The following is a 19,362-nucleotide window of genomic DNA, read 5'->3' as shown; positions in this document are numbered from 1 at the left end:
AAATGCAGAAAATAAATAATGTGAAAATTAAAATGCTGAAAATAAAAAGATAGTACTTACCTCTGTGGGGGTCCTCCCCCAAGCTAGCTCGTTGCCTACATGAAGACTCCGAAGTATGTTATTTAGTGTATCAACTAATGTTCATGCTTAATAATTTTGGTACAATGAGCAAACTTGACTCTATGTTTCGTTTGATTAAGGTAGACTGATTAGCTTAAGCCCCATGTTTAATTTAAAAAGTCTAGTATGATTGTCAGTGTAATCACACCTCAAACCAAAATATACTTTGTTAAACATTGGTAGATGACCAAGATTTATTGAAAGGTAAATTTTAGGTGGGTTATTTGTTTTATATGGTTTGCCAAAATTTTTATGCCGTTTACTCATCCAATGCTTATACTTAGCAATTTTTTTGATTCAATGATTAGACATCTAATCAAGGTAGGCTTAAATCACCTAAGCATCATGCTTAATTTAAAAAGCCTATGAAAGTATGATTACAAACGAAAATCATACCCAAACCAAAACATGCTTGGTATAAAAATGGGAGGAGGCACTTTTCAAGCAAACCCCTTTTATTATTTTCTCATTTTCCTTTACTAGTGCATAAACTTGAAATTAAAAAAATTTAGCTTAATTGTGAAAGATAACTACCAATTTACCTTTGGCAAGGACTCACCTTTTAAAGTCCAATGAGTAGGACTCTCCTTCGTTCAATTGCTTGATGGAGCAACCGATCCCGGAGAAGTGGATGTAGAGGGTTGCTCTTTCTTAGGCCTCCACACCATCTTGTTTATTTTTGGTGGTGCGGTGGTGGACTTCGGAGCTGCTTCTTTTGGTTTCCACATTGGTTTGTTCTTCTTTGGTGGTGTGGGAACGACTTTTGGGGTCTTCTCTTTTGTCATTTGTTTAACCTTCTTTTGCTCCGGCTTCTTTTTTATTTCTTTGTTCTTTTTCACCATGCAATCCACCAATTGAGGTTGGATATGAACCTCCCATAGGCCTTATGGGTTTGGCCCGTACTTGATGCAAATCATGGAGCATTGCTCCTTTCTGGGCCTGAAGGCAAATTTTTCTTCATTACCATGGATATTGAAGCGGATTTCTCTGGCTCCAACATCAATTTGGGCTCCTGCAGTGCTTAAGAAGGGTCGCCCAAGGATGAGGGTCGATTCTTTTATGACCTCCATGTCAAGCACCACAAAGTCAATAGGGATGTAGTAGTCCCAAATTTTCACCGGAATATATTTGGCTATCCCTGCCGGGTAGTGGACCATCGAATTAGCCAGCTAGAGCATTATCGGTGTTGCCGTTAGTTGCATGAGGTTCCGCTTGTCGAAAATGGCCTTGGGAATAACACTTACGCTAGCCCTAAGGTCGCACAAGGTTGGTCAAAATACTTGATCCCGATGGAACATGAGATTGGGGGGCACACAAGATCCTTCTTCTTTTTAGAAAAGTCGAGTATAGCAGCGCTACACTCTTTTGTCAGCTTGACGACCTCCATGGATGGTAGTGGTTGCTTGTTGTTGATGATGTCCTTGATGTACTTGGCGTAGGACGGTACATGTAAAACGTCCATTAATGGAATGCTCACATGTATCTTCTCGATCATCTCAACAAAATGAGCGAATTGCTCGTCCACGACTTGCTTGTGGTTCCTTGTGGGAAATGGCAGGTAGTTGGTGTCGACGAAGTCTTTTGGTGCCGTCTCCTCTTCCTTTTCTTTTTCTTTTTCTTTTTGTGTTATTGAAGGTTTGGTCTCCTGGCGTTGTTTTGCTTTTCCTGCAGAATGGTTAGGATTTGGTGGGTCACGAGTGGACTTACCACCCCTCGTGACCACCGCATTTACTTTTTCACATGAATTTTTAGGTTGGGTAGGAATTTTTCCATCATTACTAATAGGAATGGCTGCAACAATTTTAGCTAGTTGTGATTGCACCATTTTATTAAAACTCATTTAATTTTTAACAACAGAGGTTAAACCTTCAATCTGAAAGTTTATATTTTGTAGGATTTTATCATTGGTGGTATGCTTTCCGGTTAGACTTTCATTTATTTTGGCTTGGCCGAGTCCAAGTCTTTCAAAGAAGGTTGATTCGAATTGTAATTGGAATTGTAGTTCGAATTACCTTGCAGGCAGGATTGGTTATTCCATCTGTTATTACCTGGTTGGTGAAACCCGTTGTTGATGAAGGTTGCTTCTTTGTGGGTTCCGGGGCAATAATTCCCTAAATGGCCAACGTTTCCGCAGACCTCACACGTCATGTGTGAGTCCATGGCCTGTATGGTGCCCATCATGGCGTCCTTTTCTTGGGCCCGTTCCTCTAGTCTTTTCATCATTGAATCTATTTTTGCGGAAAGCATATCCTTCTCCTTCACGGTATGCATCCCTTTTTATGTTTTTTCTCCTCTAGCTTTGATTTGACACCATTTTATTGATATGAGCCATGGCTCCATCAATGGTGATAGAAAGGAAAGCGCCTCCAGCAGCAGTGTCGAGGTGGCCCCTAGACATGTGTATTAATCTATCATAAAAATTTTGGAGCACTAACCAATTTTCAATCCCATGGTGCGGGCATATTGGATGTAGTCCTGTAGCCTTTCCCATGCCTCGGGAATAGTTTCCATGGAGCTTTGCTGGAAGTTCGAAATTTGTCCCCTCAGGGCATTGGTTTTTCCCATGGGGAAGAACTTGGTGAGGAATGCCATGGAACATTTGTCCCACATCTTGATAGCTTCATTTTCCTTGTAGAACCACTACTTCGCTTTCCCCGAGAGGGAGAAGGGAAACAAGTGGAGCCTGATGCTTTCAGGTGCGACGTCCTTGATGATGATAGTGTCGCACAACTCGATTAAGTGTTGGAGATGCGTGTTCATTCCCTCGCTTGGCAAACCATGGAATTGGTTTGCCTGTACCATCGTGATGAGGCCGGTATGGAGCTCAAAGTTCCCATCCCCAATGTTAACAGCAGGCCTAACGGGCACGTTGGCAACAGCGGGGGTGTAGTCACGGAGGGTCTTGGCCATGATTGGAGTAGCAGATGCTATGGGGGTGACTGGTTCGACTATCGGAGGAGTAGCAGAAGAAGTAGTGCGAGATCGTTTCTACCTTAGGAGTGCCACTGGATTTTGAATGTAGTTGTTCGACAGGTCGAAACCGGTCGTACACTATCCTGTTTTCATCCACAATATGAGAAAATAAGCAAAGTTAGCCTGCTTAAACAATGGCTACCTTACATGCATATTATCATGAACATGTCCTACTAGATTCTTTAATCAATGTGCCTTCCTTGACAATGGCGCCATAAATGCTTGTGGGCGCTTCTTAGCGTAGCTACTAGGTTTGTATCCCTAGCAACGGCGACAAAAGTGTTTGTGGTATTTCTTAGCGTCATCACTAATAATGAGCAATGCCACTAAGTAATAGCCTTGACAGTTCCTTAACAATTTTAGATATTTATCCACAAGCACACGGAGCTATCATTATAGCATTTCACCCAGAAGTATTCAGGGTATCGTTATTTATATTTTCCCAAAGGAAGGCATTTGATTAAGAGTCTAGTATGGATATGAACTTGAATAATAATGCTTGTAAGTACACCAATATTTATAGCAGGGATAAAAACGGTGATTTCAAGATAGTGGACACACACTTGGCATTCCTCAAAGGATAAAATAAAGAGAAAGAATAAAAAAATAAACCTAAGTCGAGCAAGCATTGGTCTAGTATAGTCATACAAAGATTAGTTAATGATCATACAAATTACATAATTAGTTTTAGGGCCAAGTATGAAACAGGTCGGGAGGCCACCGAGTACTGATATGCCAGCAACCTCATATGACGATTTAGACTCCTACACCCTGTTGAATATGGGGGATTACAAGGGACGGAGAGAGCTATCAGCACCTGCTACCTACCCCTAAACCGTGGAAAGGGACAATGCATTGACCTGTTTCTCCATACCCAAGCACCACACTTGTGTATACAGAAAACTACACAATTCCCCCCGGGTCCTCGACCCTACGGATCGATAGGTAAAGGGTTTGGGCACACCTGACGGCATGATGAACCGCCACCTCAACTTAGCTCTAATTATAATTATATAAGTTATATGAGTGTTTAAGCATAAAGTTAAGTGTGCTACTCTCATGATACATAATCTATAGACTAGCTCATATATCAGGATTATAACACAACAACTTACTCTAGTTCATAAGTATGACAATAAATATCATATGAGAGCATAACTTTGGAAGAACTCATATTTCTATTCATACCCAAAGGTCTCTTGTTCTAAGGAGCCAAGCTCTCCAAGGTAGCTTTGCCTTGCTCTAAACTACTAAAAGAAAGTAAAGCTACTACTAGAGAGTGAGGGAGTGAGGTGTTGCTCAAGTGGAGTGTTGTCTATAGAGGGAGGAGTACCTCTCTATTTATACACAGAGCTAGGCAGTGCTGGAGGCTATTACTAGCGCGAGAACCGGCTCTCACCGCCATAGCATGGATCCATGCCACCACCTGTCGAAGGGGCGGCTGAGCAGCGCCAGTAGGGGGTCGTCCGCCTCTAGGGGTTGGCCGCCCCCTAACTGAGCTGCCTCGCCATCGCCTTCGCCTTCGCGTGGCAGGCTCCGGTCTACGTCTCCCTTGTTTCTTTGCGTAAATCAGCGTCGGAAAGCGCATTTCGGTGAAGTGTTCCATGTATCTGTGTTTGTGACCAGCAAAATAATGTTCTTCAAATACATGTGGAACTTAGTTAATAGTAAATGCATATGTGTTTTAAAATTGACAATTTCTCCTCTTTTTTTACCTTAGTTGACGGTCGAATTTGATCGTTAATGATCATCAACAGTGGCCGACTGGAAGTCGAATTGAGCAGGACTCGTTCTCCGTAGCGTCCAATTTTACAACACCCACCCATGATCCAAGGACATAGATTTGTTTTTCATAATAAAACGTTCCACCCAAAAATCTGGTGGCAAAAAAGGTTTTTTTGGGGGTGGGTGGTCGGAATTCTTCCGATCCCAACGGGCAGACGGAAGCAGTACGCCGAATGGGAGTGCGCCAAATTTGTCGCCGAATCATCGTGCGTTGCTGGCTTGTATGGACGCTGCACCGAGCCCCACCACGTGCACGAACGTGGGTGCGGGATTTATGACTACGAGAGCAGCGTCACGTGTATTTTCTTGTGTCGTATGTATGTTTTCTTCTTTTTTTCTTTTCTTTTCTTTTCTTTTCTTTTATTTTCTTTTCTTTTTCTTTCTCTTTCTCTTTCTCTTTTCTTTTTCTCTTTTTATTTTCTTTTCGTGCTTCATTTTTTATATTGTTTTGTTTATGTGATTTTTATTATTCTTTTCTTTTTCATTTTGATGTTTCTTTTATTTATTTTTCTTTTTTTATTTCGTTTTCTTATTATTATTTATTTCCTTTCTTCAATTTATTCTTTATTTTTGTTTATTTGTTATTTCATGTGATTATTCTTTTCAGTATATTTTATTTCTTTTTTGCTTTTACTATAATTAACTCTTTTGTTTGTTTTATTTTATTTTATTTTATTTTATTTTTATATTTTATTCTTTTTATTTCTTTCTTTTTTATTTTTATCTTTGTCTTTATGTTTTCTATAGGTTTATTTTTTATTTTTCTACTAGATAAATGCCCATGCGTTGCATAAAAGAAAATATAAATGTTAAGATAATGCTAGTATGAACGTGTAACCAAAAGTATTTTCGAACATGATGTTTGTAACATCAATATTATGATAGCAATTATATTCTAATTGTATCCTCAACACACCTAAGTTGTACATCTTAACAGCATCGTAAGGGTGCTGACTCGACAAGCACCCGTATTCAATTAGTTAGAACCTCTTTATAAATGATATTCTTCGTGAATATATCCTTTTTTGACTTCTTCCTTCCCTTCTCCTTGTTGACGTCCTTCTCAATAGCCGACATGACCAAGATCCTAATATTCGATCTTGCTGTGGCTCTTGATAGCTCTACGTATAACAGCCCATACAAGAACACTAGTTCTGGTAGGTACACCCCGACGTTAGGTATAGTATGCCCCGGTGCCTTATTAACCGTCATGGCAAAGCTAAGCCGAATGGGAAACTGCTTACGCTTAAATTGGAAAGGGAACATCTCGTTGTCAGACGGGCATAAGGGTATGCGAGATAGAAAAACTCGCTTTCTAGCTTGCTATCCTCACACAATTTCTGCGTCTATGGTATTCTTTTGGAACCCCCGCATGATAAGCCTGGTACTATTGCAAAGTCCATTCGCAGGTTCAATGTTCCTAAGCAATATGACTGGACAGCCAATCTTCAGCTTTAGCACATGTGGCGGTAGACCATTTGGTGTCAAAGTGTTAAGAAGTTCATGAGGGTAGTAGTTATGTGGATCGTCCATCGCACAGTCAAAGCTATGGTACACCATCTGACCCTCTTAAAAATGGTCTATCATCTTCATGTTAATCATATCGACCCATTCGTTCCACGTAGACAATATCGCTCGAGAGGTAATGTAGTCTTTGTTTGGCATATTTTCATTGAGCCTATAGAATATACAATCAATCAGCGTATCAAGGTCGTCATATTTCCTAGTGTATGGTACGCATATATCACGAGGAAGACAGACCTTATCATGATCATTAGCCTCCTCAGAGCCTCCGCCGATTTTGGAGCAAGTATTCTGCAAACCACGGGTCATTATTTGCCCTCATATTGTGCACCAGTTTTAGATGTCGCATGGAATCCCAAAGGTACAAAATCCACAGCGAGGCACCGACTGTCTGAGCCCTCGACCCTTTTCGCACAACATGAAGAACCTGTCTGAAATCTCCACCGAACACGATAGTCTTCCCCCTGAATGGCAGCTTAGGTCGGTCCATTATATCCCAGAGGCTATTGTCTAGTGCCTCAACACCCTGCCTCTTTATCATGGTAGCCTCATCCCAAGTAATTAGGGATGCAACTTGAAGTAGCTTGGTAGTACCACTTTATTTTGTGAAGCTACAAAAGGACCATTGTCGATGTTGAGGGGAATCTTGAAGCACGAGTGGACGGTTTTGCCACCAGGCATTATGGAGTCTACAACACCAGATGTAGCTGTTGCCACAACAATCTTATTTTAGCTGCGTATAGTAGCGAGTAGGGCCTTATACAGATAAGTCTTCCCAGTGCCACCAGGTCCATCCACAAAGAACAGACCACCATCTTTTGTATCAACAGCAAACATAATCTCATCATCGGTAGCCTGTTGCTCCTCATTAAGGGTGTCTGATAGAGCCACATCATCAGCATCGACCTCAATGCTAGCCTCCTCAAAAATCTCCCTAGGAATATCATTGGAGGTGTCATATGAGTCATCGATATTAGGAAGTGGGTACATCTTTATATCCTTCTGTATTGATTGAAGCATTTTTCGAATATCTATGAGGACCATCTACTCCACCATGAAGTTAGATTGATTGTTGCGCCTATAGTCCTCTGACATTGCCTGTTTGTGTTTGTCCCAGAGTTCGAACACATCACTTGGCTCACAGAACACCAATATTGTTGCAAAGAGCCTTCTTAACGCATATGGCATCATCCACTCAGTAGCCTCAGCCATGCTCTCATCTAGCGTGTTGTCTGCTTCGATCAGCCCCCTTGTTTCTATAGCTTCACAGAAGGTTGGTAGCTCTTGGTATTTATTAACTTGTCACTTGTTTAAGTAGCCACCTAATGTTGTTGACATTTCTTAACATCACTTTTGCTAAGTTGTCATCCCTAGCTTTGATGCCAGAAATGCTTGTTGGTACTACTTAGCATCACTACTAGAATGATACTAAGAAGTGCTTCTAATATTTCATGTGACTAGAAAGAATATAAATATATATATGTATGAAGGGATCTACAAGCACACAGATAATTATACCATTGTAGCACTTTACCAAAGAGTATTCTAGGTATCATTATTTATATTTTTACGACAGGGAAGGACTGACTGTTAGAAATTATTGATAACTTATACACATGATGGAGAAAAAAACCATAACCCAACTTCTACTCATAACAGGGATAAGTCAAGAGATAAATAGGATAAGTAATGATAAATGATAAATAATCACTTAGAGTACTCCTTTCTATGGCATTAGCATGGCTAAGTAGAATATTAGAGGAATAATTCTAAAGTCATTTTTAATTACAAGTCAAAGCATACGTTAATTAGTGCAATTACACTTAGTAGTCATGGCTAAGATTAATTTCATATCTACATATAAGGGATAATACTAAGGAAGATTAAGAACATAGCTTGTCATCCTTCGTAACTAGATCCTACTTGTCCTATATTTGGGGAGTGGACTACAAAGGACTCAACGGGAGTGTCATATCTATGATCTACCACATGGCTCGGAATATATGGTGCATCCGTAGGTAAACAAAGCATAAGCACCACACTTATACAATGTCGACCACTCACCCCTGGTACCTTGGAGCGAGCGCTATACAGACTTATGCTTGAACATAATGATAATCTAACTATACTAAGTATATAATCAAAGTAGATGATGAACATGATATCTAGAAACATGAATAATATTAAGAACAATGTCAAATCAATTATAGCAACATATAAATAATGAAAGATACAAAAGAGGATACAAGGGGCTATACCAAGCCATGCCCTTGACAAGATCTGGAATCCAAGTGAAGCTTGCCTTCCTTTAGACCTAGCCTAGCTCGCTATGTCCTAGAATATGGTGGAGCTCTGAGGATGATTAGGGTTTCTGTCTTCTTAAATGGTTTAATGCAATTCTGCCTGAGGGAGGGGGTATGGGCTAGTATATATAGGCCATAGCATCCATTCTGAGCCCTTAGATCAAACCAACCTAAAGGAATGGCGTAGATGCAAACCCTAAGGCGGTGGAGAACTGACATCACGAGATGGAGGCTGACAACACAGATTCACTAAAACTTGTGCAATTTGTTAGTTTAAACCTCTAAGTCTATGTTGGTGATTACTTTCATGCCCTTATTCAAGTTATATTGATGGTTTATAATATTTGTTAACTACCATCAATAAACTCCCCAAGCTTATCCTTTGCTCATCCTTGAGCAATGCTAAACTCAGCAAATGGATCAAGAGTTTTAAGATTTTTGAGAACATTGATGGAACTCCTTAAAAGTACACATGAGTTCAAACAAGAATTCTCCTTCGTATTAGAACAAACCGATTTAACTTTCAAACTTACCCGTATTACCTTCAACCATGGGGCTTCTTAGCCTTCTCTTCGGTCTTGAGTATTTAAAAGACTAAACAATCAAGTCAAGCACTATGTCTCAAGTTCTTTGTTCAACCATTATTCCAGAGTTTTATAAGTTTTCAAAATGAAACTTAGAACTTCTAGTGTATGACACTCTCAAGTCTCTCAATATATGTGGTATTTGTGGATCCTCACCAAGGCAATAGTGATGATATGCCTTTCTTTTCCTACAACTAAGGCTTATGTGGAGCTCATAAAAGTGGAAATAGCATGAAAGAGCATACTTGCAATACATATATTGTAAAGTCAAACCTTGGATCCAAAGAGAGTTGAGTCATACAATCAAATCAAGATGTGCATGTGTATGGATGTATGGTGGATATATTTATGGTGGCTATCCTAACTATGCTCCTTGAAAACATATCTCTCTTTTGATACATGGAAATCTTTTTGCAAGAAAACATGGGCTATTTTATTTATCTCTTCTTTTTTTTCTTTTTCAGGCAGGCATCTAAGTACCCATTCTTTTCAATATCTTGGGCACTTTTCCATTTTTTCTCATCTCTCTTTTTTTATGAATAACTTTTGCATAGCCCCATGCTCTTTTTTGCAACAGAACTTTTAAGAGATAGCAACAAGAACTTGGAGCATTTATTCGGTGGATGGTAAAACCTATCATGCATATTTTTGGTGTTCACTCCCAGTGTAAGAGTAAAACATTTTTGGGTGGATCTGAATGGAATGACATGTTTTTGCGCCTTCCCCCAGTGTAGGAGTAGTGCATATGTGGGTGGTGTGTACATGATGTTGATTTTAAGAGCATGACAAACCTCTCATAAGGGCCAACAAAGCTTGACAAAACTCAATACAAAATAAGCAACATATATGAGTGGAAGTTTTCCTAGTCTAAATATCATATTTGTCTCTGGTAGGAATTTAAGCTTGTCATACAGGAACTCATCATGAAGCATTTTTATGTTTTGCAAAAGATAAATCTCTAGAACTTTAGTATGACTTGGAACAAGATAAACAACAGCTCAGACCTTCTCATATCATATCCATCAATTACCTAGACTTAGATCAAGTATATGCTGCCCACTAGTTTCAAGTTCAGAGTAAATTCCTATATCAAAATAGTCTTATCCAGAAGTCGGGAGAATTCAAGGCTGAAAACTATGTGTTTGAAAGGAATTATAATAGAGCAACTATTCATCATTTCCATGTCAAGAGATTACCTTCAAAGTCCTTTTTATTTATTCAGCACTTAAAAACAGAAAGCTAGACACACATACTTTTTATTTGTTTTCATTTTAAGATCACACCTCACTAATATTAATAAATATATCTAACACAAAGATAAATTTTTATTCTGTTTTTAATTACACATCTTTTTATAAAGCAAACTATATAACAAACTTAAAAATAGTAAAACAAAAGGGAAAATACTTATCTAGATACATAGGGATGCCCATCCCCCAAGCTAGATGTTGTGGTGGTCTTTTTTAGAGCGGTTTTGCCAGTGGATGTCCTTCTTAGATTAGATTTTACCAACTGATGTCCTTCTTGTCCATGGATGGAGTGAGATGAAGACAACCGGGTGATCTTGGTCTTGTATATCATCCTGCAAGGTACTAACAAGAACACCAAAACTCGTGGAACATACTAGGACAAAGGGTTAGCAGTTAGCCATTAGGAGTTTTGTTGTTCTTGAGATTGGAAATACTTTTGAAATGGCAGAATTCTAGTAGGATGTCTTTCTTATTTTTTTTGGATTTTCTGACATAATGCATCCATGGTATTTTTATTTTTACGCCACCAAAGTAAATATTCTTGGGGGTTTTACACACCGTAGAATTATTCACATGGGGCATAGGATTTTATAATGCAACAATAAAATTTTATTTTATTTTCTAAATGAAAAGAAAATGCAGAGAAAGTAAATATGCTAAAGTAAAAATGATTTATGTATTGCTATAAAGTAAATATAGATAACTACTGATTTACCTTTCGGCGAGCGTTTAGAATTTTAAGTCCTCCAGATAGGACTTTACTAGAGATGAGTCCTTTATTCTTCGGGTGCATCATCTGGTCTCGGAGATTGAGACCTTGATGGTTGCACCTCTTGGATGGTGACTCTGATGATGGCAGCACCTTTTCTTTCCACACCTGCTTGGTTTGTGGATTTAATTTTGGCGGAGTAGGTTCATTCTTCATAACTTTTTCTTCTTCATCTTCATTCTCGGGGAGTTGATTTTTCTGGCGTTGAGATGCTCGACATCTCCTCTTGGAGCAGGTCTTCTTTGGCTGTTCATAAGTGGTATAACTATTAAAATAACATCGTACCTTTTCTCCTAGAAATTGGAAGTGAACTTGTCTAGATCCGACGTAGATGATCGCGTTGGTAGTGTTGAGGAACGGTCTTCCAAGGATAATATGTACTTTTTTTTCTTCTTCTCCCATGTCTAGAACCATGAAGTTGGTAGGGACATAGTGATCTTGTATTCTTACTATGATATCTTTTGCTATTCCCTCCAAAAATCAGAATGATTGGTCCACCATCTGCAATTGCATGTATGTAGGGAACAAAGTTCATCACCAAATACGTATTCGTATGTTACCTTGGACATTTTGTTGACACCCGACCCAATGTCGCAGAAGGTGTTGTGCAAGATTCTTTGTCCAATGATCCACTCGATTGTTGGTATTCCAGGATCGTCCTTCTTGGTAAGGAATGGTGAAGCGAGGAGGTGGTCATACTTCGATCGAAGTGTGTTGATCATGTTAACTGATTCTTCTTGTGGCTGCCTGGCCTTGTTCTTCCTTCTTCTCCTATTGTTCTTCTTTTTGCTCACTGTTGTCTCTTTGGGCAGGTACGCCATTTGTGGATGACTAGGAGAATGTTGTATTTTTCTTGAAAGTAAATTTCTCCTTTTTGTCCTTGATTGTGAAGCAAATCTTTACACTATTCACGTAGATGATGGCTTTTGTGGTGCTCAAGAAACGTCAGCCCAAGATAATGGGTACCCTTGCATCTCCACCTGTTTCCAGGACCACAAAATCTGTGGGTATGTACAATTGTCCCACTCGTACATAGATGTCTTCAAGAATTCTCTTGGGGTAGCCGAGTGACTCGTCTGCAAGCTGCAAATGCATATTTATGTACAACAAAGTATCTCCATTAATTTTATCATAAATTACCTTTGTCATGATGTTGACACTTGCTCCAAAGTCACAGATAGCTTCTTAGAAAATATGAGGTCCAATGGCTATGGGGATGACAGGTCTCCCTAGATCACCTTTCTTTTTAGGCAAGGAATAATCTATCCATCCTCGAGCTGATGGTTGTATGCAGTAGTACGCTGTATTATGAATATCGACAAGATTTCCAATTTTGAGATCTTCTAGTTGTCCTGGAATCTTACCTTTGCCAGTCGAAGGAATAGCAGTCGCCAGCTAAGCTATTTGTGATTATATCATTTTATTAAAGTGTGGGGGCACAACCCTGGATACCCATGGTAGACCACATGGGCTGCACCCCTAGGGGCGGCTTAGCCCACAAGACGAAGCCTTGCGGGGATGACACTGCTCAGCGCCTCCTGCAAGACACCGGGAAAATATCCTGAAGATACTATGAGATCTGTTAGGATACGTATGATCCCATGATTTCTGTAATCTGTTATTACTTTTCGGTTATCTCTTAGATCTAACTGACTTGTAACATTGCCCCTCGGACTATGTAAGGCAGGCAGGGACTCCCTCCAAACTCACAGAATATCATACAATAGCCAATACAATCCAACAGACCATAGGAGTAGGGTATTATGTCATACTGATAGCCTAAACTTGTCTAACTCATGTGTCTCTGTTGCCTTCTTGTTCTCGATTACACGCATCTCTGCCGATCAATCTACCTTCGTGGGATACCCCTCGAAGGACTACCGATGATATTCTATCGACAGTTGGTACGCTAGGTAGGGGTGTGCGTGCTGTTTCCATGTCAAACAAGATGGTACATTCCACAAGCTCTTCGTCCCTCCCACAACCTGGCTAGATCTTCACGGTCAGATTGATCTCATGGATCATCAACGCTGATGAAGTCGGAGAGCTCATCGAGCCGGTGTTGATCAATGCTGCGCCGATAACCCCAACACCTGTGACTACAGATCCGATCTTAGAACCACATCTGAGGTCGCCTTCACCGACAATTCGCCGCCCACTCCCCCACTACCAGAGGACACGAATCAACAATGACGATCTGATCGCATCGATCGATCAGGTAGCCAAAAGCTCACCGATTACCTCTCCATCACCGAATTGGCTCTGACCACTCTAGTCCAGCGCCGATCACCCTTCGATCCAGCTCTATCGAAGGCTACTCAGGAAGTACTCACCTTTTAGCTCCTCGGCCAGCTTCTCTGCTCACCCTGACTCCTTCACATTCTCCTCTTGGAGTTGCCTGATGGTTTGGCGCAGCTGGCCGAGCTCTGTGTCTTGCTCTACAGGAACAACAGTTGTCAACAACAATATATCTGTTCAACAATGCAAAGGAAAAATCACCGATACTCCATACCTTTTCTCTGCTCGGAGACATTTTGGAGCTGCTTGGACTTCTGCTCCAACTGCTCGGACACACTCATCAGCCACTCAGAGATAGTGGCTAACTGCTTAGACTTGCCCTGCAACTGCTAGGACGCCATTGTTAGCTGCTTGGATAGGATGCCCTTCTGGTAATCCAGATCCCGCGCGTTGGATTTGGCAAGATCACGTTCGTGCTGGGCCCTCTGGACGTTTTTCTCCATAAGTTTTAACGTCTCCTTTAGCTTTTCATTCTTGTTGGTGAGGGGCTCCATCCTCTTGATCAACTGGCACTGTTGTTCAGTAGCCCGAGCTATGCCCTGCAAAAGCAACAAGATTATGAAGAACTCAAAATCTCCAACGACAAACATGAACATTGATGACACAATGTTAACCTTTATCAGTTTCACTGTCATGGAAAGGGTGGACTCCAGCCTCCTGAGCTCCTTGGTGGTGTCCTCCTCCTCAACGACCACCACTTCATCACCTCGCTTGTGGATGATTTGAACGGCTTGAGGTCGTGATTCCTCATGCTCAATCTCTTCCACCTCGTCCTCTTCCTCCACAGTGGGTGGCACCACCTGGGGGCTTTGTGGCCGCACAACACGTCCGACCACGCCCTCCGATGTCTCGGGGCACATGGCTATCTCTTCTAGTTGCACCGACCTCACTGCCCTGGACTCAGGCACGGCACCAGCATCTCCAGCATTCGCCGCTGAAGACCCAGCGGTTTCTACCGTTGCCCCGGGCATCGCAGCTAACCCGTTCACCTTCGGCACCAACCGTTCACCGCTGCCAAGTCCACTAGCAAGGTTGGTTGACTCCTCCATAGGCTACCGAGCACCTGGGAACTCCGGGACGGGAGCTACCGACATCGCCTCCACATCAAGACTAGCCCTCAGCTGCTCGCCGGTCTAGACAGACGGATTCAACTCCTTCATATCCCTTGCTCTGCATCAGATTATCTTGTCAATCGCCACCACGATAAGGATTCGATAGCATATTAACTCCAAGGCAAGGATACTTACGTGTCAGCCTGCCAGTAAACTTTTCTGAACTGGCGTTACCTACCTAAGCCCCCAGGCATGGCCCTAGGGTCGATTCCCATGCCCTGGGGTGGAGGTCTCACAGTCTCCACCATCGGCCTCTCCTCTGCTTGCTGCTCAAGGACTCCCATCACCTGCTGCTTGAGGACTCCCTCCCCTCCCATTTGATTGTTCCTCCACATGCATGTTGCATGGAGGTGCCTCAGCGCTCGGCGAAGGAGCCACTGAAACTTCGTCGTCATCCAACCACTTGGACATCGCCGCACTCTACGTCCGAGTGGTCTGGTCGCCACCAAGCGAGATGCCACCCAGGTTGCGAGGGATAGCACCCACCGTCTTCCTCTTCTTTTGTACCGGCTCATCTATAGCTGCCCTCTTCCCCTAGACTTTCTCCAACACTAGGGGGTACTCTCCGTCCGACCAACGTTGGTGCCTCCAGATTCTGATGAGGCACTGATGACACCTTCTTCCGACTACGTCGATGACCGAGCATCTACTGCCTATAGCCAATCACCCCTCAGCATGCCCAAAAGTACACCGCTCGTTCCTATGAATGGACCTTTCAATAAGTGCATCAGTTCACTGCTCGGCAATCATAAAGGATAAAAAGCATCAGGAACAAAACAATTGGGATGTTTACCTAAGGAGGTAGACTCTTGCAGTTAAAGGGTCTTGTCTGCCCTGACATACTGAATGAGGCAAATAGAGCGAATAGCTCTGTAGCCCGCTCTAGCACATTGTCCCTCGACAACATCTCCGTCCTCTCCCGGGTGATGTCGGTGTCGCCCTTGAAGTCATAGCCCATGTGGGCCCTCTCCTTGCAAGGCTAGATGCGGCGCACTATGAAGCTCGCCACCACCAGTCCACCATTAGTCTTCACGCCCTTTATTAGGCCGAGGAGCTCCCTCACTTGCTCCATATCAGCACTACTTGGCCTCTCTGACTAGCTTTTCTGGCTCTCCGAGATGTGGTCGATGTCGTAGCGGATGGTAGGATGGCTCTGCTTCATGTTGAACCACCTGGCATTCCACCCCTTCAGTGACGTGTTTAGTGACACAGTAAGGTACTTGCCCGCCATTCCATTGCGCAGCTAAAGATACACTCCGTCGACCACCTTGGAACCATCGCCGCCTTTCTTCTTTAGCCAGAACAGGTGATGGAAGAGGTTGAAGTGGGGAAGGATTCTGAGATACACCTCATAGAAATGGACGAAGATAGATATGTGCCATATGGTGTTTGGGTGGAGGTTGCACAGACTAACTCTCAAGAACTCCAACAAATCCCTCAAGAACAGATGAATAGGAAATCCTAATCCGTGCCAAAAGTAGTCCTCAAATACTACAACTTCATCGGTATGAGGCATTGGATAGGGCTCACCAAGGGCCAGCCACCATCTGGCGGTGACGCGGTTAGGAAGAATGCCTGCCTCCACCAATCTGTCATGCTCTGCCTCCCCCATACGCGATGGCACCCACTCTTCATCATGGCTGACTCCGACGCTCGCCTTCTTTGGGTTACTAGCTCCCTTCTTCGGCGCCATCTCTCAGATCTGGTTTGGGGTGGCGGCGGAAATGCGGACACATATGAATCTAGAGGTGCGAGGGTTGAGGAGGAAAATGAAATGGCAAAGTGGCAAAGGTTGGAGCGTGGGGTGCAGCAGCGCAGTTATAAAGCACCCCCCAACCTCTCGCATTCGAGGGTTTTTGGGAAACCACTTCATGATTTGCGCCTCTCTGAATTCTCTGCAACAGCATGGTGGGCCATTACCTAGGCTTTTGCGCAACTATAGCCCATATCGCCGCAAGTTGTTACTGCTCACCGAATATTCACCGACTTCTCCGCCATCTGTTACGACTCAGTAATTACTACTGTAGTGCCATTACTCTAGTTTTTTCTCCATGGTTTGTTTTCTCCAAAATTTTCACTTGTGGCTCGAGGACTACGTCAACAATACAATTTGGATCCTCACCACCCTAGGGACTTTCTTCTGATGACTGTTGTTTCTGACCCTGGCACCACGTGACTACGTCACCTACTATCAGGCTTGGGGACTAAGTGGGCACACTTCACCTTGCGGTGAATGTGCTTTTTCTCATTTCGAGGCTACGCCCAGGGACTGGCTGCCTGCTCGGCTAGTCTTCTACTTTTCTTCTACTTTGGACCCTGGCACCACGTGACTATGTCACCTATTGTCAGGCTTGGGGACTAAGTGGGCACACTTCACCACACGGTGAGTGTGTTTGCTTTTAATCTGGAAGACTCCGCACCTCTTGAAGCTAAAGAAGATAATCTCTCTTTCTTGTGGTTGGACTCTAAGTGGGCACACTTGGTCCACTGCAAAGAAATTTTTTATTCTAAACTTGAGCTCCTTACATCCTTATGGCAAGCCGTACTTGGGTCACACTGCTCGATGACGGTTCACACTGCTCGACGATGGCTCACAACTGCTCGACAACTCATCACGGTGGTCAGACCATGAGTTTGACTGCTCGGCTTTGTTTGCACCTGCTCGGACATGCTTAGGACGGCATTGCACAATGGATACAAAGGCGCTCGGGGATGAGCTATGGGGGGCATGACCTCGGATACCCATGGCAGACCACATGGGCTGTGCCCCCAGGGGCGGCCCAACCCACAAGATGAAACCTTGTGGGGCATGACACTGCTCGGCGCCTCCCGCAATACATCGGGAAGATATCCTGAAGATACTACGAGATCTGTTAGGATACGTATGATCCCATGATTCCTGTAATCTATTATTACTTTCTAGTTATCTCTTAGGTCTAACTGACTTGTAACCCTACCCCTGGACTATATAAGGTGGGTAGGGACCCCTCCAAACTCATGTAATATCATACGATAGCCAATACAATCCAACAGACCAAAGGAGTTGGGTATTATGTCATACTGATAGCCTAAACCTATCTAACTTGTGTGACTCTGTTGCCTTCTTGTTCTCGATTACACGCATCTCTGTCGATCAATCTACCTTCATGGGATACCCCTCAGAGGACTACCGGCGATATTTAATTGACATAAAGCTATGCTGGTTTTTAATAGCAGAGGAGTAGCTATCCATTCTATTGTTTATATTTTCTAAGATTTTATCTTTGGAAGCTAGTTTTCTAGATAAGCCCTCCATAATTTTAGCTTGGACTAAAATTAGTTCTCTTAGAGGTGGTTGATTATTAAAATTATTGTATTTATTACCTTGATAGTTACCTTGGTAATTACCTTGGTAGTTTAGCCTTTATTGCTGATTCAACCCTTGATTTTGTTGAGGATGATAGTTGTTGTTGTTGATGAAGTTCACATTCCCTTGGGTTTCAGGACAGTTGTTTCCTGAATGCCTAGTGTTTCCACACTCTTCACATGTCATGCGAGAATCATGAATGTGCATGACTTCTTGCTTCTCATTGGCTCGGTCTTCAAGTTTCTTCATGAGGAGGTCCATCTTGGTAGATAGCATGTCTATCTCCTTAAGTTGATGCATTCCTCCACCTATTTTATGAGTCTAGAGATGTTCTTCATTTCAACTTTGGTTGGAGGCCATCTTCTCCATGAGAGCTATTGCGCCTGGGATTGTGAGTGACAGGAAGGCGCCTCTAGCAGCAGCATCCATATTCTCACAGGTGCTGTTAGTCCACCCGTGGTAGAAAGTCTGCATGAGTAGCCAATTCTCCATCCCATAAAGAGGACATTCTGATATGTAATCTTGAAAGTGTTCTCATGCCTTAGGGATAGATTCACCATGTTGCTACTAAAAACTTGAGATTTTTCCACGCAGGGCGTTGGTCTTGCTCATGGGAAAGAACTTTGCTAGGAAGGCCATGGAGCAGTTATCCCATATAGTATTTCTATCTTTGTTGGTGTAGAACCATTGCTTTGCCTTCCCCAAGAGTGAGAATGGGAAGAGGCAAAGTAGTATGGCATCTCTGGATACTCCTTTGATGGTGAAAGTGCTGCATCTTCATGTGCCTTTCCGCAAAACTAGCTAGCTTGCGCCATGTTGATGAGAGCTGGCTTGAGCTCAAATCCATTGTCTCCAACATTGATTGCCAGTCTAGTATGGATGTTGGCCATAGATGGAGCAGAGAACTCACGAAGAGTCTTGTCAGCCATGGCTTCGAAATCTGGTGTTAAGCTTCGCCTTGTCTGGTTGTCTTCCGAATCTAAAGCTAGGACTTTCTTGAGTTTAGCTCTAGTCCTCCTGATTAATGCTTTTGGATCTTCAACGTAGTTTGTTGGAAGGTCAAAACTGGTCATATGTTACCCTACATAAGATATAAAAGTAGATAGAACAAGGGTAAGCCTGTTTGAGCAGAGGTCAATGGTTATCCTCGATCACATCAATAAGTATAAGTTTATCAATATTCCTTTTTGCCTACATACTTTCCCCAGCATCGACGCTAGAAATGCTTGTTGGTATTTATTAACTTATCACTTGGTTAAGTAGCCACCTAATGTTGTTGACATTTCTTAACATCCCTT

At 42.5% G+C, this 19,362-nt stretch overlaps 1 protein-coding gene and 1 non-coding gene across 2 annotated transcripts; one reads left to right on the top strand and one right to left on the bottom strand.

The window, feature by feature from the left end:
• Positions 1–1,360: 1,360 nt before the first annotated feature.
• LOC136454740 (uncharacterized) lies at positions 1,361–1,945 on the bottom strand. The gene has a single exon (XM_066455050.1). The coding sequence runs from the start codon at positions 1,943–1,945 to the stop codon at positions 1,361–1,363; it is 585 nt and encodes a 194-aa protein (XP_066311147.1).
• A 16,609-nt stretch (positions 1,946–18,554) lies between these two features.
• LOC136455658 (small nucleolar RNA R71) lies at positions 18,555–18,661 on the top strand. Its single transcript, XR_010759142.1, has one exon. It is a non-coding gene; the product is annotated as a small nucleolar RNA R71 (small nucleolar RNA).
• Positions 18,662–19,362: the final 701 nt, after the last annotated feature.

The sequence above is a fragment of the Miscanthus floridulus genome, chromosome 5 (assembly GCF_019320115.1).
Source record: "Miscanthus floridulus cultivar M001 chromosome 5, ASM1932011v1, whole genome shotgun sequence".
Taxonomy (NCBI): domain Eukaryota; kingdom Viridiplantae; phylum Streptophyta; class Magnoliopsida; order Poales; family Poaceae; genus Miscanthus; species Miscanthus floridulus.
This window is presented reverse-complemented; position numbering and strand designations above follow the sequence as displayed.